At 44.9% G+C, this 18,021-nt stretch overlaps 1 protein-coding gene across 1 annotated transcript in view; it reads left to right on the forward strand.

Moving 5' to 3' along the window:
* The window catches only part of ITPR1 (inositol 1,4,5-trisphosphate receptor type 1), a 1,533,308-nt gene that overhangs the window by 868,817 nt on the left and 646,470 nt on the right, over positions 1-18,021 (forward strand). Inside the window, exons 26-27 of the mRNA XM_078661662.1 lie at positions 10,206-10,376; positions 11,205-11,270. Coding sequence (XP_078517788.1) covers positions 10,206-10,376; positions 11,205-11,270 — 237 coding nt within the window. The remainder of the gene's footprint in view (positions 1-10,205; positions 10,377-11,204; positions 11,271-18,021) is intronic.

Consider the following 18,021-nt stretch of genomic DNA (forward strand, 5'->3'; position numbering starts at 1 on the left):
TGCCTAGAAATTAAAGTTTGTAAACTTTTGAAACTATACACCTAAATATGTAGGAACATACATATATGCAACTATGCAGCCCAAAGTCAGAATTCCAACCAAAAAAGGGGCAAACAGCCAGAAAAGAACTCCGCAATACTTGTAGTAACAAAGAAAACATTTAAGACTACTTGTAATAGAGACCATATACCCAAATTGTTTCATGCAAGGATCTTTATTTTCCAGAACAACTGAAAGAAAACAAGTAATTGCAGGCAGTGTGGCCCATAGGCTGCATAGGAATAACTGTCCTAAGACAGAAAAGTTAACAGGCACCTTGTCTTTAAGAATCACAAGAATCCAGGCACACTGCCTTTAAGAACCTTAGAGAGCCCTCTGCTCCCATCATGCACCACAGGTGACAGGTCAGTTCTTTTTTCCGGCTCCTTCTGAGAGGATCCTGGAGCTTGAGCTCTACAGTTTTTTTGACTGTTTAGTCAGAAATTGTTATTTTTCTTGCTGTTTAGCAATTTTCCTGTGCTGGTGAAGGTTTTACATTTTTCTGACACATTTTTCATATTTTTCTGTCAAAATGCCAGCTCTCTTCAGAAATTGTCCATCCTGTGGGAAGAAAATGGCTGTTTCGGATCCACACTCTGTGTGTATAGCATGTCTGCCTTCCTCCTATCAAGCAGACTCCTGGTACCACTGCAAGAGGTTTTCCTCAAGGACTCTCAGGGATAGAGAGTATTCACCTGCAAGCAGTGGCGGAGAGGGGAAAAGCCCATCTGGAAAGTGGCCTTGGTCATCAAGAGCTCTCCTCTCATCCATCTCATCGACAGACACCAGACTGCCTCTTCATCATCTAGAAAAAGGCAGGTTCTGGATTGTTCTCCTTCAGTGTCGGTACCACCGTCGAAGAAAAGGCCTGAACAGTCTCCGATGCAAGACTGCGCGAGTCTCCGTCGTCGAGGAAGGCCTTGACGTCGAAGCGTCATAATTTGGGATCAAGGTATGGTCAAGATAAAGGCCTGTCGACGTCGAAGCATACATAGACGTCTAGACTCGACCTCTAGACTCGACCTCTGAACACCTGTCGAAGTCTAGGCACTCTGTCACCTCGTCCTAGGTCGACGTCTAAGAGTTTGCCGACGTCAAGGAGGCATGAAGAACGATCGACGTCAAGAGCTGCCCATCGCTCGACGTCGAGATCACCTCACAGTCGAAGGCGGTCGGCGTCTGTCATCTCCACGTCGTGACCTGTCGCCGTCGAGATCTTCTGTACAAAGAGTGGTGTTGCCGCTGAGGTCTATTCGCAGATTGACGTCGAGGGAGAAACATTTGTCGACGTCGAGGCCTTCTACGTTGAGGGACAAAGAGCCTGCTGTGACACCTGAGGAAGTTGCCGTGGCGTCTCATTTTTCTGCTGGCTCTTACTTTCCAGGACTTCACATTGTCCAAGTTTCACCGGAGGGCTCTCCGGTGGGTGATGGAGAACCTCGATGTTAAACAACTAGGGTCCTTAGCAGCCCTGGATCAGACTATTCCAGAACCTACTCTCCTTCCCATTTTTCTAGATCTCCGGTTCAGACTCCTCAAAGGTCTCCTCCAGTGTCTCCTAGAAGATCAAGATCTTCAACGGTTCTGTCTTCCAGAGGAAGAACCCCTCACAGGTCACGCTCTCCGCGTCCCCATAAGAGACAAACAAGGGATAGATCTCGTTCTTTCCACTCTTCGACAAAGAGAAGGTGATGAAAATATCCTACCTGGTTGACATCTTCTTCTAGAACGTCAATAAGGGATTACTCTCCTACATGTACTTCTACTCCTCGCGCAAGAGTTTTGCCTATTGACGATTTAACTACCTTCAATGAGGTGTTATGTTGAGGAGCAAGTAAGCTTAATATAACTGTCAGTGCCTAAGGTTTCGACCTCAGTAATATTCGAAACCCTGCATCACCGTGCCTCATCAAAACCTCTTCTATTGCGGCCTGTCCGCGATACAGACTCGAGGATGCAGGGTACATGCATATGTTCTGGTATTGCCCTATACTCCGGGGGTACTGGGGAGGGATAATGACAAAATTGACTGAGGTGACAGAGAGGGACCTACAAAGTACTCCAGCTGTTTGTCTACTGCACTGGTTCCCCCACAATGCCCGCAACAAAACTACTAGCAAGTTTTTAGATTTGGGTCTGGTTCTAGCCAAGCGCGAAATCACCAGTCACTGGAAAGCAGCCGCAGGCCCTAATGCAGGGCGCTGGCTCAGAGAATTTCTTAAGTGGGCGGGCTACGAGGGGACCCTCCAACTTCAACTCGCTAGTAGAACTGACCGTGACAAGCTATGGGACACAGCCAGAGCCTGGGTAGCACTGACGGACCTACTTAAGGACCTGACTGACGAAGAGGACTGATCCTCCTGATCTTGCGTGCCTGCTAGGTGGTGTGGAACCTCAGCTGCGATCAGGGTGATGACCGGGTAGACGGGGGTGGGAACGCCTAATTGGGCGCTTTCTCTCGGATGGGGATTAGTCCATTGCCACAGGTCTTAATTGGAGTGTGCAGGATACATTATGAGCGGCACACATGGCATTGGTGAGGCGGCATGTCTGCGGGGAGGGGGGAGCATGGGGGGGACGGATTGCGGGGGGATGGGTGTGAGTCTGTTAGCGGGGAGGATGGGAGGGATGGGGAGTTGGATGTTTTGTTACCTGCTTTATTGAATGGAAGACGACTATCTTGGAAGAATGTGTGTTAAATAGCTTGAGTCCCACGGCGCTATGCAGCTTGGCGACGGAATTAGGACACCTGACTCAAGAAAGAATGTGCACTGCACGCTGACAGTGCAGGGGCTACCAGTGCCTACCAGTGCCTAGCTGAAAGATGACGTAATGTCCTGTTGTATTTCTATGTATGGCTTGGGCGGTATGAGCGCATCATGCATTTAACGGTGAAGTGAAACAACTGTATTTCCTCTGAACAAGACGATTACTTCCACATTCCAGTGTCCAGGAAACATCGGACGTTTCTCCGGTTTCAGGTGGCTCGGCATCATTACCAGTTTCGAGTTCTGCCATTCAGACTCAAGTCTGCACCAAGAACTTTCTCGAAGTGCATGGCGGTAGTGGCAGCTTTTCTACACAAAAAGGGAATCTTCATTTACCCTTACCTCAACGACTGGCTTCTGAAGAGTTCCATTCCTTCTCTACTTCAGTCGCATCTGTCGTACAGCCTCAAAATTTTGAGCACTTTAGATCTAAGAGTCAATTACAAGAAATCGATTTTCAATTCCACTCAAAAAATTCACTACCTCGGCTCATCTCTAGACACAGTGGAAGGAAGCGTGTGTCCTTCGGAGGAGAGGTTTGCATATATCAGGGTGAAGTCTCGAGAGCTGCTTCGAACTCTCCATCCTTCGGTCAGACAGGTGTCTTCTCTCCTAGGGTCCATGGCCTCTTGCATCTTCATAGTGCCCAATACCCGGTTGCACATGCGTCCACTTCAGCAGGCTCTGGAGGACCATTGGACACAGGCTTCAGGAAGCTGGGAGGATCGAATAACTCTTCCCCAGTCTGCCAAGGACTCCATCAGATGGTGGACGAAGAGATCACACCTAATGACAGGGGTTCCTTTTCTCCAAGAGACTCCGACACAAAACATCATCACGGACTCCTGTCTGCAGGGCTGGGGTGCTCATATGGATCACCTTCAAGTGCAAGGCCTATGGACGGACACGGAAAAAGGTTTCCATATCAATTTTCTGGAGCTAAGAGCTGTTCACCTGTCTCTCAAATCCTTCTTCCCATCTCTGAGGTCCAATTCCCTCTTGATTCAGATGGACAACACCACCACCATGTTTTATTTAAACAAGCAGGGAGGCACCAAATCCAGAGTTCTGTCCCATGAGGCACAAACGGTTTGGAAATGGTTACTGGCCAGAAACCTGACCATCAAGGCAGTTCACGTCCCAGGTGTCCTAAATGTCTAGGTGCATTTTCTAAGCAGACTTCATAGACGCACATGACTGGGTGCTCAACAACGAAGTTGCTCTGGACATCTTCCAAAGATGGGGCTTTCCAGATATAGACTTGATCGCAGACGAGACAAATGCCAAATGCCCCATCTACGCATCCAGGTTTTGCCAACCAGGATCAGTTGGGAATGCACTCCTAAGTTGGACCCAGAGTCTGCTTTATGCGTTTCCCCCTCTGCCTCTCATTCCTGCATTGATCACCTGATTTTACAAGACCAACTCCAGGATGATACTGATCGCCCCGGAGTGGCCACGCCAGTGGTGGTACCCGGATCTGCTTCAACTTTCCGAGGTTCCGCACTGGAGTTTGCCTTGTCGCCCAGACCTACTGTCCAGGAGACAGGGGAGACTGTTTCATCCCTGCCTCCCCGCGCTGAGGTTAAAAGCATGGCTCCTGAACACTTGCAATATGGGCATTTAGACTTGCCAGTGGACTGTATGTTCATCCTGAAGGAAGCAAAAAGACCTTCTACCAGAGCTTCCTACGCTTTTAAATGGAAGCGTTTCTATATATGGTGCTTGAATAATGGACATGATCCGATTACAGGGCAGGAACAAGTTAACCTGCCATATTTATTGCATCTGGCTTAGTCGGGTCTACAGTTTTCATCCATTAAGGTACATTTAGCTGCTATAACAGCGTACAGAAAGTCACCTACACAAGGTTCCTTTTTTAAGATGCCTATAGTAAAAGATTTCCTAGAAGGATTAAAGGTGTTTCCACCAGTGCGAGCGCCTTCTTCCCCTTGGGAGCTCAATGTAGTCCTTACCAAGTTAATGGGAGCACCATTTGAACCAATACACAAGTCTTCCTTGCAGCATCTTTCTTGGAAGGTGTCGCTATTGGTAGCAATTACTTCTGCTCGTAGAGTTAGCGAGCTGCAAGCTTTATGCTGTAAGGAACCTTACACGGTTTTTCATGCAAATAGGGTGGTTCTTAGAACTTATCCCACTTTTCTGCCGAAAGTGGTATCTGATTTCCACATCAACCAGGGAATCACTTTACCCACTTTTTTCCTTAATCCTTCAACTCCACCTGAAAGAGCCTTACGCTCCCTAGACCTTAAGAGAGTGTTAAAGTTTTATTTGGACAAGACCAAGTGTATCGGAAAGACAGACCGATTATTTGTTAATTATGGTCCTATCAATACTGGTTTGGCAGCCTCTAAACGATCCATCTAAAGATGGATAGTCTCTTGTATTTCCTTGGCTTATCAGTTAGCGAATAAATCTCTTCAGGGGAGACCTAAAGCGCATTAGACAAGGGGAAAAGCCTCTACTACGCCCTACTTAGAAATTTCCCCATAGCCGAGATTTGCAAAGCAGCTACATGGCGATCTGTTCATACTTTTTCTCGTCATTACTGCTTAGATTCAGACACTCAGGCAGATGCTCAAGTAGGCCAAGCATCTCTGAGGAATGTTTGGTTAGTTCATAATAGCATCTGTTTGCTAATTGTTTGTATTCCTTGTGTTACATTGCTCATCCGCGAAGTGTGGGGTATGGGCTTGCTATTCTATTCACTGCTTATGACTATTGATGAGTTTCCCCTGGAAGAGAAGGACAAGCTACTTAACTGTAATCCTAGTTCTCTTCCGTGGGTCTACTCATCAAAGTCATAAGCACCCCTCCCTCCTCCCCGGATGGGAAAAGTGACTACAGGGTTTTTTCATGTTGGAATATACGCCTTTACAAAAAGAACTGACCTAACTGTCACCTGTGATGCATGATGGGAGCAGAGGGCAATCTGAGGTTCTTAAAAGGCAAAGTGCCTGGATTCTTGTGATTCTTAAAGGCAAGGTGCCAGTTATCTTTTCTGTCTTAGGACAGTTATTCCTATGCAGCCTATGGGCCAAACTGCCTGCAATTACTTGTTTTCTTTCGGTTGTTCTGTAAAATAAAAGATCCTTGTATGAAACCATTTGGGTATATGGTCTCTATTACAAGAAGTCTTAAATGTTTTCTTTGTTACTACAAGTATTGCTGAGTTCTTTTCTGGCTGTTTGTCCCTATTTTGGTTGGAATTCTTACTTTGGGCTGCATAGTTACATATATGTACGTTCCTACATATTTAGGTGTATAGTTAAACAAGTTTACAAACTTTAATTTCTAGGCATACACCTGCATATGTATGTACATATGTTTTTATATATATATATATATATATATGTGTGTGTGTGTGTGTGTGTGTGTGTGTATATATATATATATATATGTATAAGCTCCGGGATCCCCGAACCTTGGCGGGGATTATTCACTGCTTATGACTTTGTGTATACCCCTGGAAGAGAACTAGGATTACAGGTAAGTAATTTATCCTTATTCCCGTTTACTTGTTTAAAAAAAAGTCCCAGAAACCTGTTCAGATTAACTCTCGATTTAAAACTGGATAACAAGTGGATTTGAAGAGATTCTGAATGCTGGCACTGCATCAGGTCTATCCCCAGTTACACCAGTGAGACTGGCTCTGTTCAATAGACCTCCAAGATGCGTACTTTCATATACCAATAGCCTAGAAGTATGCTAATTCTTGAGGTTCGTAGTGAGTCACGATCATTACCAGTACAAAGTACTTCCATTTTACCTCAAATCAGCCCCCACAGCTTTCTTGAAGTTTACAGCAGTAGTAGCTGCACACCTCTGGAATCTCAGTATTTGTCTACCCATATATAGATGATTGACTTATCAAGGCGTCAACTCCGCACGAAGCCCAACTACATTACCAGTTGACCAACCATCTTCTCCAACGATTAGGTCTGCATAGCAATCACGCCAAATCAGACTCTGCTCCAGTCCAAAGACTGCATTACTTGGGGTGCCTCCATCAGCACAATTCAAGCAAGGTTGTTCTTTGAACAAGACTTCTCAATCAGTCTGAAGAGTCACTCTTTCATGAATGTGTCTCACCCCACAGTGAGAACAGTGTCCTCTTTTCTCTGCCGCTTTGTGTATCTTTCGAACTCCGAACGCCCGTCTCCACATATGTCCTCTCCAGGAACGTCTTGAGGATCAGTGAGTCCAGCTTCCAGGCATTGGAGAAGGCTAGATTGCACTCTCCCCTGTTTTGAAGCAGTCTCTGAAATGTTGGTGCTGTCCTACAATTCTGCCTCAAGCGATGTCATTTCATCAGGATGTCCCTTCACAGGTCATTGTGACCAATGCCTAATTACTAGGATGGGGAGCACACATGGATCACCTCCAAATCCAGGGAACGTAGTCTCGGAGAGATTACATCAATCTCCTCGAGTTATGAACAGTTCATCTAGTGTTGAAGGCCTTTCTTCTGTCTTCAAGACACAATCCCTGCTTGTCCAGGCAGACAACACAACAACTATGTACTAGCTCAGCAAGCGGGGGGGAACGAGGTCCAGGCCTTTATCTCACAAGGCCCAGACAATTTGTAAGTGGCTAATATCCAGGGACTTGCGGGTCACTGCGACTCATTTCCCAGATGTTCAAAGTGTTCAGGCAGACTCCCCAGGCAGTCTTGCAAGAAAACCTTTAATGGATTTGTTAAGAATGTGGGGCTCTCCGCACATACTTATTCGCCACTGCAGAAAACAAAAATTGCCCTGGCTTCGCTTAACCCCTTGCATGCTGCCGCGATTCTGCGCCTGTGCGGCACATTCCGATCGCGGGTGCGGTCATGACACCCCCAGCCATCATCAGCACACGAGCACCGTAGTGCATGACGTCTGGGGGCCATCATTAGCATGCAAGGGGTTAAAGGTGCTTCCAACCAAAGACACTCAGAAATGCTCTATGGATTGACTGGTAAGGCAAATTTCTCTGCCTTTCCTCTGATCCACCCTTTTCTCAACAAACTGTCATAATCGAGAGCCCGAATAATCTTGATTGCACCGGAGTGGCCACGTCAATGGTGGTTCATGGACCTTCTTCACTGGTCAGAGTATCCACATCTCAAGCTGCCGTGCAGATTGGATCTTCTCATTTATTCGGAGGCCAGATGGTTCACCCCAATCTCTCCTCCTTGAGTTTGGCAGCATGGCTTCTGAACTTGTTCATTATGGGCATCTTAACTTTCCACAAGAATGCATGAACATTCTCAGAGGCTGAATAAATGTCAACATGTTCGGCCTATTCATTCAAATGGAAGAGATTTTTCTTTTCGTGTTTTAACAAGAACGTGGATCCAACAACCTGCCAAGATGTAATTGTTCCATTCTTACTTCATTTGGCCAAACCTGAATTACAATTCTCTTCCATAAAAGTTCATTCATCTGCTCCTACTGCCTACAGAAAATGTCCTTAACAAAACATTTTTCAAAATAATCAAAGATTTTGTTTAGAAGGGTTGAAAGGTTTCCCCTGCCATAAGGTGTCGATACCCTCCCTGCGAGCTCAATTAGTCTTCTCCCACCTCATGCAGGCCCCATTTAAGCCAATTCTCAAACCGTCCTTGCAATACCTATCTTCGAAAACTGCTTTCCTCGTAGCGATCACATCGGCACGTACGGTTAGCGAAATCCAGGCGTTGTGTTCTCATGAACCATACAGTTTTTCAATCCAGTAAGGTAGTGATAAGGATTCACCCAAAATTCCAACCTAAAGTCTTTTAGGATTTTCACATAAATCAGACTATCTCCTTGCCTACTTTCTGCACCATTCCACACCTGCTGAAAGGACTCTCCAGATGTTAGGCGAGTCTTAAAGTTTTATCTGGACAAAACAAATGATATCCGAAATTTGGGCCAATTGTTTATGAACTGTGGGCTAGTTGGTACAGGTGTAGCCGCATCCTAACAGCCCATATGGATAGTATCTTGCATTCTGTTATGCTATCAGAAGAAAAATAAGGTTTTGTCTGGTAGGCCTAAAGCACTCTCCACTAGACTGGCAGCGGCTACTGTGGCTTTATTGAGCAATGTCCCTATTGCTGCAATCTGTAAAGCAGCTACGTGGAGCTCTGTTAACATGTTTAGCAGACATTATTTGGGTTCAGATGCTAGAACAGACGCTCAAGTATGGCAGGCTTACCTGAGAAATGTATTTCCTTGATTTAGTAGATTGGTCGTTCCTCTCTTTTCCACCGCTCTTGTTGGGGATGGGCTTGCTATTCTATTCAGTGCTCGTGACTAACAATGGAGATCCGCTGAAAGATAAGGAAAGGTTTCTTACCCGTAATCATAGTTCTCTCTCAGGAGAATCTCCATCGAAGCCGTAAACCAACCCGCCTGCCTCCCCAGTGGAGGTGAGAGGCGATTATTAGAGCTCTGTGATGCTGCCACATCTCGTCAAAAAGAACTGAAACTGCCTCCTGCATGGAATGATGGGATACTTGTGGTCTCTGGCCCTTAAAGGTGCAGCCACTGTATTTACCGTCAAATAATGAGTCTATAGGCTACACTGCCCCTTTTTCCTTAATCTTTCTTTTTTTTAAAAAAGGGTTTGTGAAAGATGTAAGCATTCTACCAGAGTATTTGGGATTAACTATACTTATACATGGTTATTTATTACCCTTTTTGTAATGCAATGTGACGACATTTACCATTATAGCCTTCCTTATAGGCTCTACAATGTTCTGGTCCAAAGTGTTTCTACAGGCCTTCCTGAAGGAAGGTGAACTTCTACACTTTGGAAAATATATATTGAGAAAGTGCTCCAGGATCCCCATATGTGTCCAGGACTATTCAGTTCTTATGAATTCAGTGAAGATTCCCCTGAGAGAACTGGGTTTACAGATAAGAAACGTTTCCATCAATGAGCGAGGTATTGGAATACAACATTGTATGCATGTGAAGAGGCAGACATCTAAAATGGTTTAATCTGTTGCTATTTCGGTTGAAGGCATATTCCAATATTTTCAGGGCTTTTTCAAAGAGGTGGGTCTGTGGAAAGGCACCTGGTATGTTTGGGGGGAAAAGCAGATACTTTTTAGAGCAGTACATTTTAAATAAAGACTATACATCTGTCAGTAATTTAGTAGGTGGCATCTAACCATTTTCTCATATCTTCCTCGAGGTGATTTACTTGTGAATAAGTAAACAATTACCATCCTGATTTAATTAGGGATTTGTATTGTGAGATGGAACACATTTTTCACTAGGAGCAACAGGAATCTAACACACTGACATATCCATGTGCATGATGTGAGACTCCCTTTAAGCACTATTCCAGATCATAAATGCCACTTGTACTCTTAATGCAACAATCCCATGTTTGCTCCTGTAGGTTCAGTTGCTGGTCACCAGCCAAGATGTCGACAATTACAAACAGATCAAGCAGGATCTGGACCAGTTGAGGTCAATCGTGGAAAAGTCCGAGTTGTGGGTGTACAAGGGGCAGGGCCCTGACGAGACTCTAGATGGTGCTCCGAGTAGCAATGAGCAGAAGGCTAAGAAGGTAAATGAACAGCCATTTCATTATTTGACTATTTTGTATAGCCTTGAAATAAAAAAAAGTTTCAGATCCAGGGCACTAAAGCTTCTCCTCCTTAAGGAGACTGGTAGGGAAACATTTCTAGTTAATTATGTCACCCTGCACTTTTAAGAGCGTCTTTTTTATTCATTCTTCAACCATGCATGCAAATGTGAAGTTTAACATGCCTTCAACTTTGGTTTGTTCTAATGCTTACCTGCGAACACCCTTTTTCAGCCCTAAGCCTTTGTCAAAGATGCAGTGTGGGAGTTGTCGTTCTAACTCTAAAGTAAAAATTTGTATTTATACACCTGAAAATGACTTGTTAAAGAAAAGCCCCGGGTTGGGGTGGTTGCCTCCCACTGCCATGGAGGCCTATTCATGTTTCAAAAGGAGTCTCTTGTTACCCACATCACTATTTTCTTGACTTTGTTGAATATCTCCTATTTAAAAAAAAAACTTTTAGCTTTGAGCAATGTACAGCACCAAAACAGCTACAATCACGATATATCAAAATAGTTCTGCAATGGTCAAATTTGTTTATCAGCAGTCATCCCAGTATCACTGTGGATTAATTTCATGGTTTGTATTGCTGGTCTTTTCCTTCGGCTCAGTCTTCCGGCCTGCTAACCCATTGTCTGATAGACCTCTCCCAGTGTGCATCCGTCTGCGTGTTCCTAACACTCGCCATGTCGAGCCCTTAGCATGCTCCCTGGGACTAGTCGTGGCTGAGTGGAAACAAATGAGCCCACTTATTACACCTACTGCCTCATTTTCAAAATTATGTATTGAGATTGAAGTCTTTGTTTGCAGGAAAGCTCCAACAAGCCTAAAAAAGCAGAAAGTACCAGCAGCTACAACTACCGCGTGGTGAAGGAGGTAAGGTGGCTGACTATGTTGTGTGTAGTAACTACTGTAACTTCTTGGAGTATTTACAGCTGATCAGGGTGCAGATTCTTCAATATTTTCGGTGTTCAAAGGCCACCTTCTGACATCTGCATGTTCGTCCATTAAACACACCCCTTTGATCTCTTAATGTCCACTTTACAGCAAAATATTTTGTTGCAGAAATGTCATTTTTAAATAATTTGAAATGGCGAAATGTCAGGTAGGGGCAAAGGATAAAGCAAGTCACTCGCCTTCCTGCATTGCAATATCTCAACAGAAAGATTTTTAGGTGAAATTAAAGTTATCTTATGGCAAACTCAATGAGGTTCCTATCAATCCCTTGTAAGATGGTATGAACACAAAATAGTCGTCAATCCTAGCACATGCTTCCCCCGTCAGTGAAGAAAGGTCTTTGGTCTGTCTATTTCTAGTGAAACATTGAAGTAGTGGATATTGGTTTCTTCTGAATAAGGTGTTTAAATTTTTTTTCCCTCCTCTAAGATAATAGAACTCTCAGATGCTGTAGGGGTTCTGTGGATCACATCCTTGTAGATGTGTAGCGAAGAAACAGCTCCATTTGTCAGTGGTTGGAGGTGCTGGTTAGCTTCACCAGCTCAATACGCATTCTGTCACCTAATGCGGACTGAGGTTTTCAGCGGATTGTTTGCAGCAGTTTCTGCAAAGCCCAGTAAAGGACCGATTTTCTCCTCGGACAATGGATGGGAATTGTAGACAGGGCGGCAGCTGGGGCAAAAATATTAGGTGCTCTATTTAGGGAGGGTGCGCTTCTCTCCTTTGAGGAATTTCGCGCTGACTTTGACCTACCACAGGGCAATTTTCTGCTTATTATGGCGGAGTCACCGCTGCATTCCAGCGGCAATAAAGAACAGGATTGTCAGAGCCTCGGGCCCATAACACTTGCCAGTATATTGCCTGTCCTCTATAGGTCAATGTGCAATGAAACACTACAACCCCTAGAGTCGTTGAGGTCTCGTTGGGAAATATTTCTGGGTGTCCTGATCAGTGAAAAGGCATTGGGGGGGGTGGGGGCGCTACAAGGGAAGTGATCCCTAAGGTTTTCCGCTATGCCAGATTTAAATCAACCTTTACATTTTACTCGCAGCCTATCTTATATCAAATACTTTCACACTGACGCAGCTTGCCCACAGTGTGGGAAATGGGTACTGAAATCCTTAATATGCTCTGGTCCTGCCCCTCCTTGATTAGTTATTAGTAGGTGATAGGGAGGACCTTGTCGGACGTCGCAGAGAATCTGATACTCTACTCCCCCGGTCACTGCCCACTAAGCTGCTTCCCTCATTAAACCATAAACAAGGTTACTAGTACATTTCAAGACCTGGCTTTTCTGTTGGCCAAACGAGCGCTCACACGACATTGGAAGACCCTTGGAGGACCCATAGTGGGTGCCTGGAAGAGGGACCTGAAGAGGTGGGAGACATATGAGGGGGGTGGGGGTACTCCTGAGAGAAGCTAAGAGGATTGTAGGCAAGATAGATGTGGCCTGAGCATAGGAGGTCCTAGTGGAAGGGTTAAAGGACCCGGAGCCTGCTCCTGCTGAGCTGACGGACGAAGGCTTGCCGGCTGCGGCCAACTTCCAATAGGAGTGAGACCTTTAGCGACCATCCTGAGGGGAAATCATGCACTACATCCAAAGCAACTGGATAGAGAAGGAACGGATTATTGGCATTTCTGAGTTGGCACCTCAACAAGGGGCTCCTGAGCACGAGATTTCACTAAATCTCCTAATGACTGTAATTGCAACTCATGACGGTGGAGAGAGTGTTTACAGTTTGCAAGCAAATTTGAGGGAGGAAAGTGATTATGCAAGATGACTGGTGCTAACGGTCTGTTTTATGCGATGTCTTGATCCAGTACCAGACGACAACAGATGTTCATTTAGTGTCACAATGAGAAATACAATAAAAATCGGTTTAAAATTAAAGGATCTATTTTCCCTTAATACAAACACCAATTTATCAAAGCACAATTAGTTCAGTTTGTTGTACAGCTAAGAACAGAACGCAGGTGGCCTGGACCTTTGACACAATCTGCACTCTCCTTGTTCAGTTTGTAACAGTGGACTGTGACCGGAATTGATGCCAAAATCTTCCTCCCTGTAGAGCATTGCTCTACTCCAGAATGGACTTCATCAATTTGAAACAAACTTCTGTGCATCTGAATGCCACTTCTGTACGGTGTTCTAAAAAAACAACTTTAAAAAACAATTTGTTGGCATTATAATAGGTATACAAAAGGTAATAATGTTTCATATATGTCTGGACCATGAAGGACATCATAGAAAAAGCTCAACTATAAGGCATTAGTGTGCAGTATCGGTTTACTTACTGGCCATCCACCCTAAAATACCGGATTATGACCGAGCTGCAATGTCCAAAATGCATGTCTGATAGAACTTGATAGGATTCCTGGACTAAAGGCTGCATGTGTACGGCCGATTCCTGATTCTGGACTGGCACATAAAGCTGAACAAATCTCCAAATGCCTGGAATCCTTTTTTAAAGCAATGTGATTCCACAAAGCGGCAAACAAATGTAGTAAATTGTAATTTTGAAATGCTGTGGAAAAATAATCTGCAATATGGCAGAATAGCCAGTATGACAATTTTTTTTTTTTTTTTTTTTTTAATGCTTATTAAATAAATGGTGGTTTGTCCTGGTGCTGACTACCTTTACTTCCCCACATCTCGATTTTGCCTCCATCACTTTATCCTACGTTCATTTAACCTTAACTGTTATACCGAAATGACCTCTACTATGTCACATTTATATTTTACCACGTTCACTTTGGTGCTTCTCCTTTTCCTTTAGCTTTACTGAACTATCTTTATTTTAGCTTTGACGTCATTTGTTTTCATTAATGGTAACCCTTGTCAGAACCAGAAATTTGATTCAATGTTATTTGAATTACTAAAAATGTTACCTCATTCTTATACCTACACAAACCTTAATTGAATATTTCAAAATTAATAAACGCTTGGAGTCCCATACGCCGAACACTCAGCAATTTAGTAGTTAAATGTCATATTTGTACTACTTCAAAATTAAAAGTAAATATATTTTAATCCAGTTAAGCATAACCTTGCACTGTATTAAATGCATGTTTTAGTAATTTATTTTTAATACATTTGAATACTAACCATGGCTTTCAACGTTTTTGAATTCTATGAATTTAAATGTAGCTAAAATAATTCTTAATATTTGCCCGCTACCCATAAGCCTTTATCAATTTTAAATTGATTACTTTTCTACTATTTACATCAGCCTGATCTTAAGAAAAGGTTTGACAAATATTGTATTTATTTTTAAAACCTTAAAACCGGTTTAGTACCTTTATTCAGGCTTGGGCATAGAGAGGGCTGAACTAAATGCAGAGAAAATAAAGGTGTTCCCCAAGTGATGGGACATTAAGGGTCTGATGAAGTAAAGGGGGCAAAGTAAATGTTGGATTCCAGAAGAGTGATAAATATGAGATGATTCGACCCGGAAAATTGTAATTTAGTAAATAATTTAAAGTGCAAATGTGGCAATGCAACTGGAGTTGAACATTTAGACCAAATGTTAGTAGTTACGTTGGGCATGACAATGTCTATTCATGATGGATGGGTGTGAAATTACAGCTCGTGTTGACTGACGCTCACTGCAGTTCGCTTTTGCTGGAGCTACTCTCTGGCATTCTAAAGCCCTACCCAGAATAGCATACACACTTGTGATAACCACAACACTACAAAATGACCCCACCTTGTGTATTCATCCGACTCAATATTTTGTTTTAGACCCCGGTCAATGTGTTAAAATCTTCTGGCCATTGACATCTGATGGCTCGTCCTTACATAAATTGTTCGTTCTAGTTATTTCACTACTGAAATAAATAGAACAGAACTTCTGAAATGTAGGTGTGGCATTCTGATATGGGTTTGTGGAGGTGGGTGACCTGTTGCCAATAGAACTACTTATAATCAGTGAGGAATGAAACACTTGTGTCAACAATCCAGAGTCCAGTAAATTTTATTAACCCTCAACCTCACTTTCACTGCACAGTATGTTTTTTCTCCGCTGGTGTGGAAAGGTGGATAGTGTCATCGGGTTGTAATCATTTGAGTATTCGGGTCTTCAAGTGATTAACCAACCTCCACCACGAGGGAGACTTGTTGGCCATAGTTGTGTAAAGTGATTTAAAAATATCTCCTTTTCTGTGAAGGGTGTTTATTAATCAGGAGAGGGTTATGATTAAAAGAAACAATGGTGCTTAAGTGGATTAGTTAGTGGTACTACTAATAGAACTACAACAGATGAAGTGGGTGCTGAAACGATAGATGGCGATGCAGGCAAAAGGCCAACCTTGGAGAACAATATGGATACACTTAATAGGCAGCTGTGTAAAATGAGTCTGAGAATGGGAGCATTTTTGAATGAGCCCAAAGGATAATTTTGCTGCTCTGCGTTTAAAAAAAAACAAAATGATTTTATTGAAGATTGTACACAATATGCAGGTCTCTGTACTCCAGAGAACTGCAGGACTTGTAAGCTTCAAGCAGTGAAACACAATCCGATTTTAAACAAAATGGTTAAGCAACAATTACTGGAGCAGGAAATAGACATTACCCCCCACCCCCTCCATATACCAAAACCCCCTACCCCATCCCCCCTTTGCCCCCTTCCCCCCTTGCCCCCTTCCCCCCCGTCGCATGGTCAACCTTCTTCGTTTTCGCTTCTGTACAGCACAACCAAACCCAAGACGCGGAACTGTTTGCAGTGTCTCAGCCCACATCAACCAGGAGATCCTGGTCCACCGGAGGCTCAAGCCATAGGCCCCTATATTCAGCCCACCGTTTCTACATTTTGAAGTGTTTCCGAGGGCAGCCCCGGGCAACAAACACCGGCTCCTCCAGACCCATGCAAAAGTCAAGCCCCCTCTTCCATGCTACGGCCGTAGGCGCTCGAGTAGCCTTCCAGGCTCTAGCCACATCCCGCTTAGCCAGGGTGAGGCCCAACAACAGCAGATGCCTTTTGTAGATGTTCCCTCCCACCCCTTCCAGTACATGAAGGAGGCCCAGCTGTGGTGTTAGGGGGAGTTCCCACCCAAGCACTTCGGAGAGACAGTCCCAGACCCTTTCCAAAACCTGGCCAACGCAGGACAGCTCCAAACCGTATGTAGGAACGTCCCAGCCTCCCTCCCGCATCTCAGACAATCCGGGGAGCCTATCAGACCCGCCTGCCAAAGCTGTTGCCTAGTGAAGTACACCCTATGGAGGTACTTGAATTGTATAAGTCGGAGACGCATGGATATAGCTGCACCCCGGGGTCCGGCCAATGCCTCCCGCCAGTCCTCCTCTTCCAGGGTACCTACATCTGCCTCCCAGGAATCCTGTAGCTTCTGCAGCAAGGGGGAACAATGCGTGACCAGGGATTGATATATAGGGGATATCTTTTTAGGCCCCAAATCTCCCATAAATACCTTTGCTTCTAGGGGACTAAACTCGGGGAGCGACTCCAATCCCACCAAATAAGGTGAAAGCGCATGCCGGAATTGAAGGTATTTGAAAAACTGAGTTCGGGGCATAGCAAATTCCCGGCTTAAATCCTGAAAGGACTTCAGTGTCACCCCCGCCAGTACGTCCCCCAGCATGGAAATACCAATGCTATCCCACCCCCCAAAGCCCTGAAGCGCAGCCAAGCCAGGAAGTCTACCATTGCGCCAAAGGGGCATCTCGCCCGTCCGAGTATTCCACCATCCCATACGCCGCAGGGCCTGCCTCCAAATTTGGAATACTAACTGCTTGCCAGGTGGTAGGGTCTGCCGTATCCGCGCCGCATGGAGGACAGTATGAAGCGAGTGAGGTCCCATCAACCGACGTTCTAGTGCATACGTCGGGTCCCTCCTATCCCCGTACCACCAGTCATTGAGGACGAGGAGATGGGACGCCTGATAGTAGGAGAGGATATCCGACGTCGCCAAGCCCCCACAGTAGGTGGAGAGAAAGCATGTACGCACTGCAACCCGTACAGCCCCCCGGCCCAGAGGAACTGACCCAGTGCCCCATTGACCTGCTGAAACCATGAAGAGGGGATGAGATGCGGACGATTTTGTATCTGATAAAGTAATCTGGGGAGGACCACCATTTTAAAGATAGCAGACCTGCCATAAATGGCAAGCGGCATGCAGGACCACGTTTTGATATCCGCTCTGGCTCGCTTCCACACAGGCACAATATTCCGCTCCCACGCGATCGAGGGAACCTCCGAGATGAATACTCCCAGGTATTTAAGGCCCCCAGTCGTCACTTGTAACGCAGAGGCCCAGGCTCCCGCCCGCGATCGACCTCCCAGCTCCCATAAGGTGGATTTGCCAGGGTTAAAATAGAGCCCTGAGGTCTCGCTAAAAATTTGCATGACTTCGAGGATCTGCGGCCCTGATTGATTAATATCTGTTAGGAAAAAGTGGACATCGTCCGCATATAGCGCAATTCTGTCAGAGAGGGTCTGAGTCCATTCGAATCCAAGTAACTGTGCGTCCATGCGGACCCACACGGGCTCTGCGTTTTTATCGTTAATTCTACTGCTGAGCTGGGCAAGGGTCAAAGGTGGGGGTGCAAAGGATGAGAAATGAGGATTGTTAGAAGAAACTTCCTGCCAGGAAAGAGCGGTAGCCAAGCTTCCTTAAAGTAAGTCTGCTTAAGAAAGGACTAACTAACATTTCCACA

This window comes from Lissotriton helveticus, chromosome 9 (genome assembly GCF_964261635.1).
Source record: "Lissotriton helveticus chromosome 9, aLisHel1.1, whole genome shotgun sequence".
Lineage (NCBI taxonomy): Eukaryota > Metazoa > Chordata > Amphibia > Caudata > Salamandridae > Lissotriton > Lissotriton helveticus.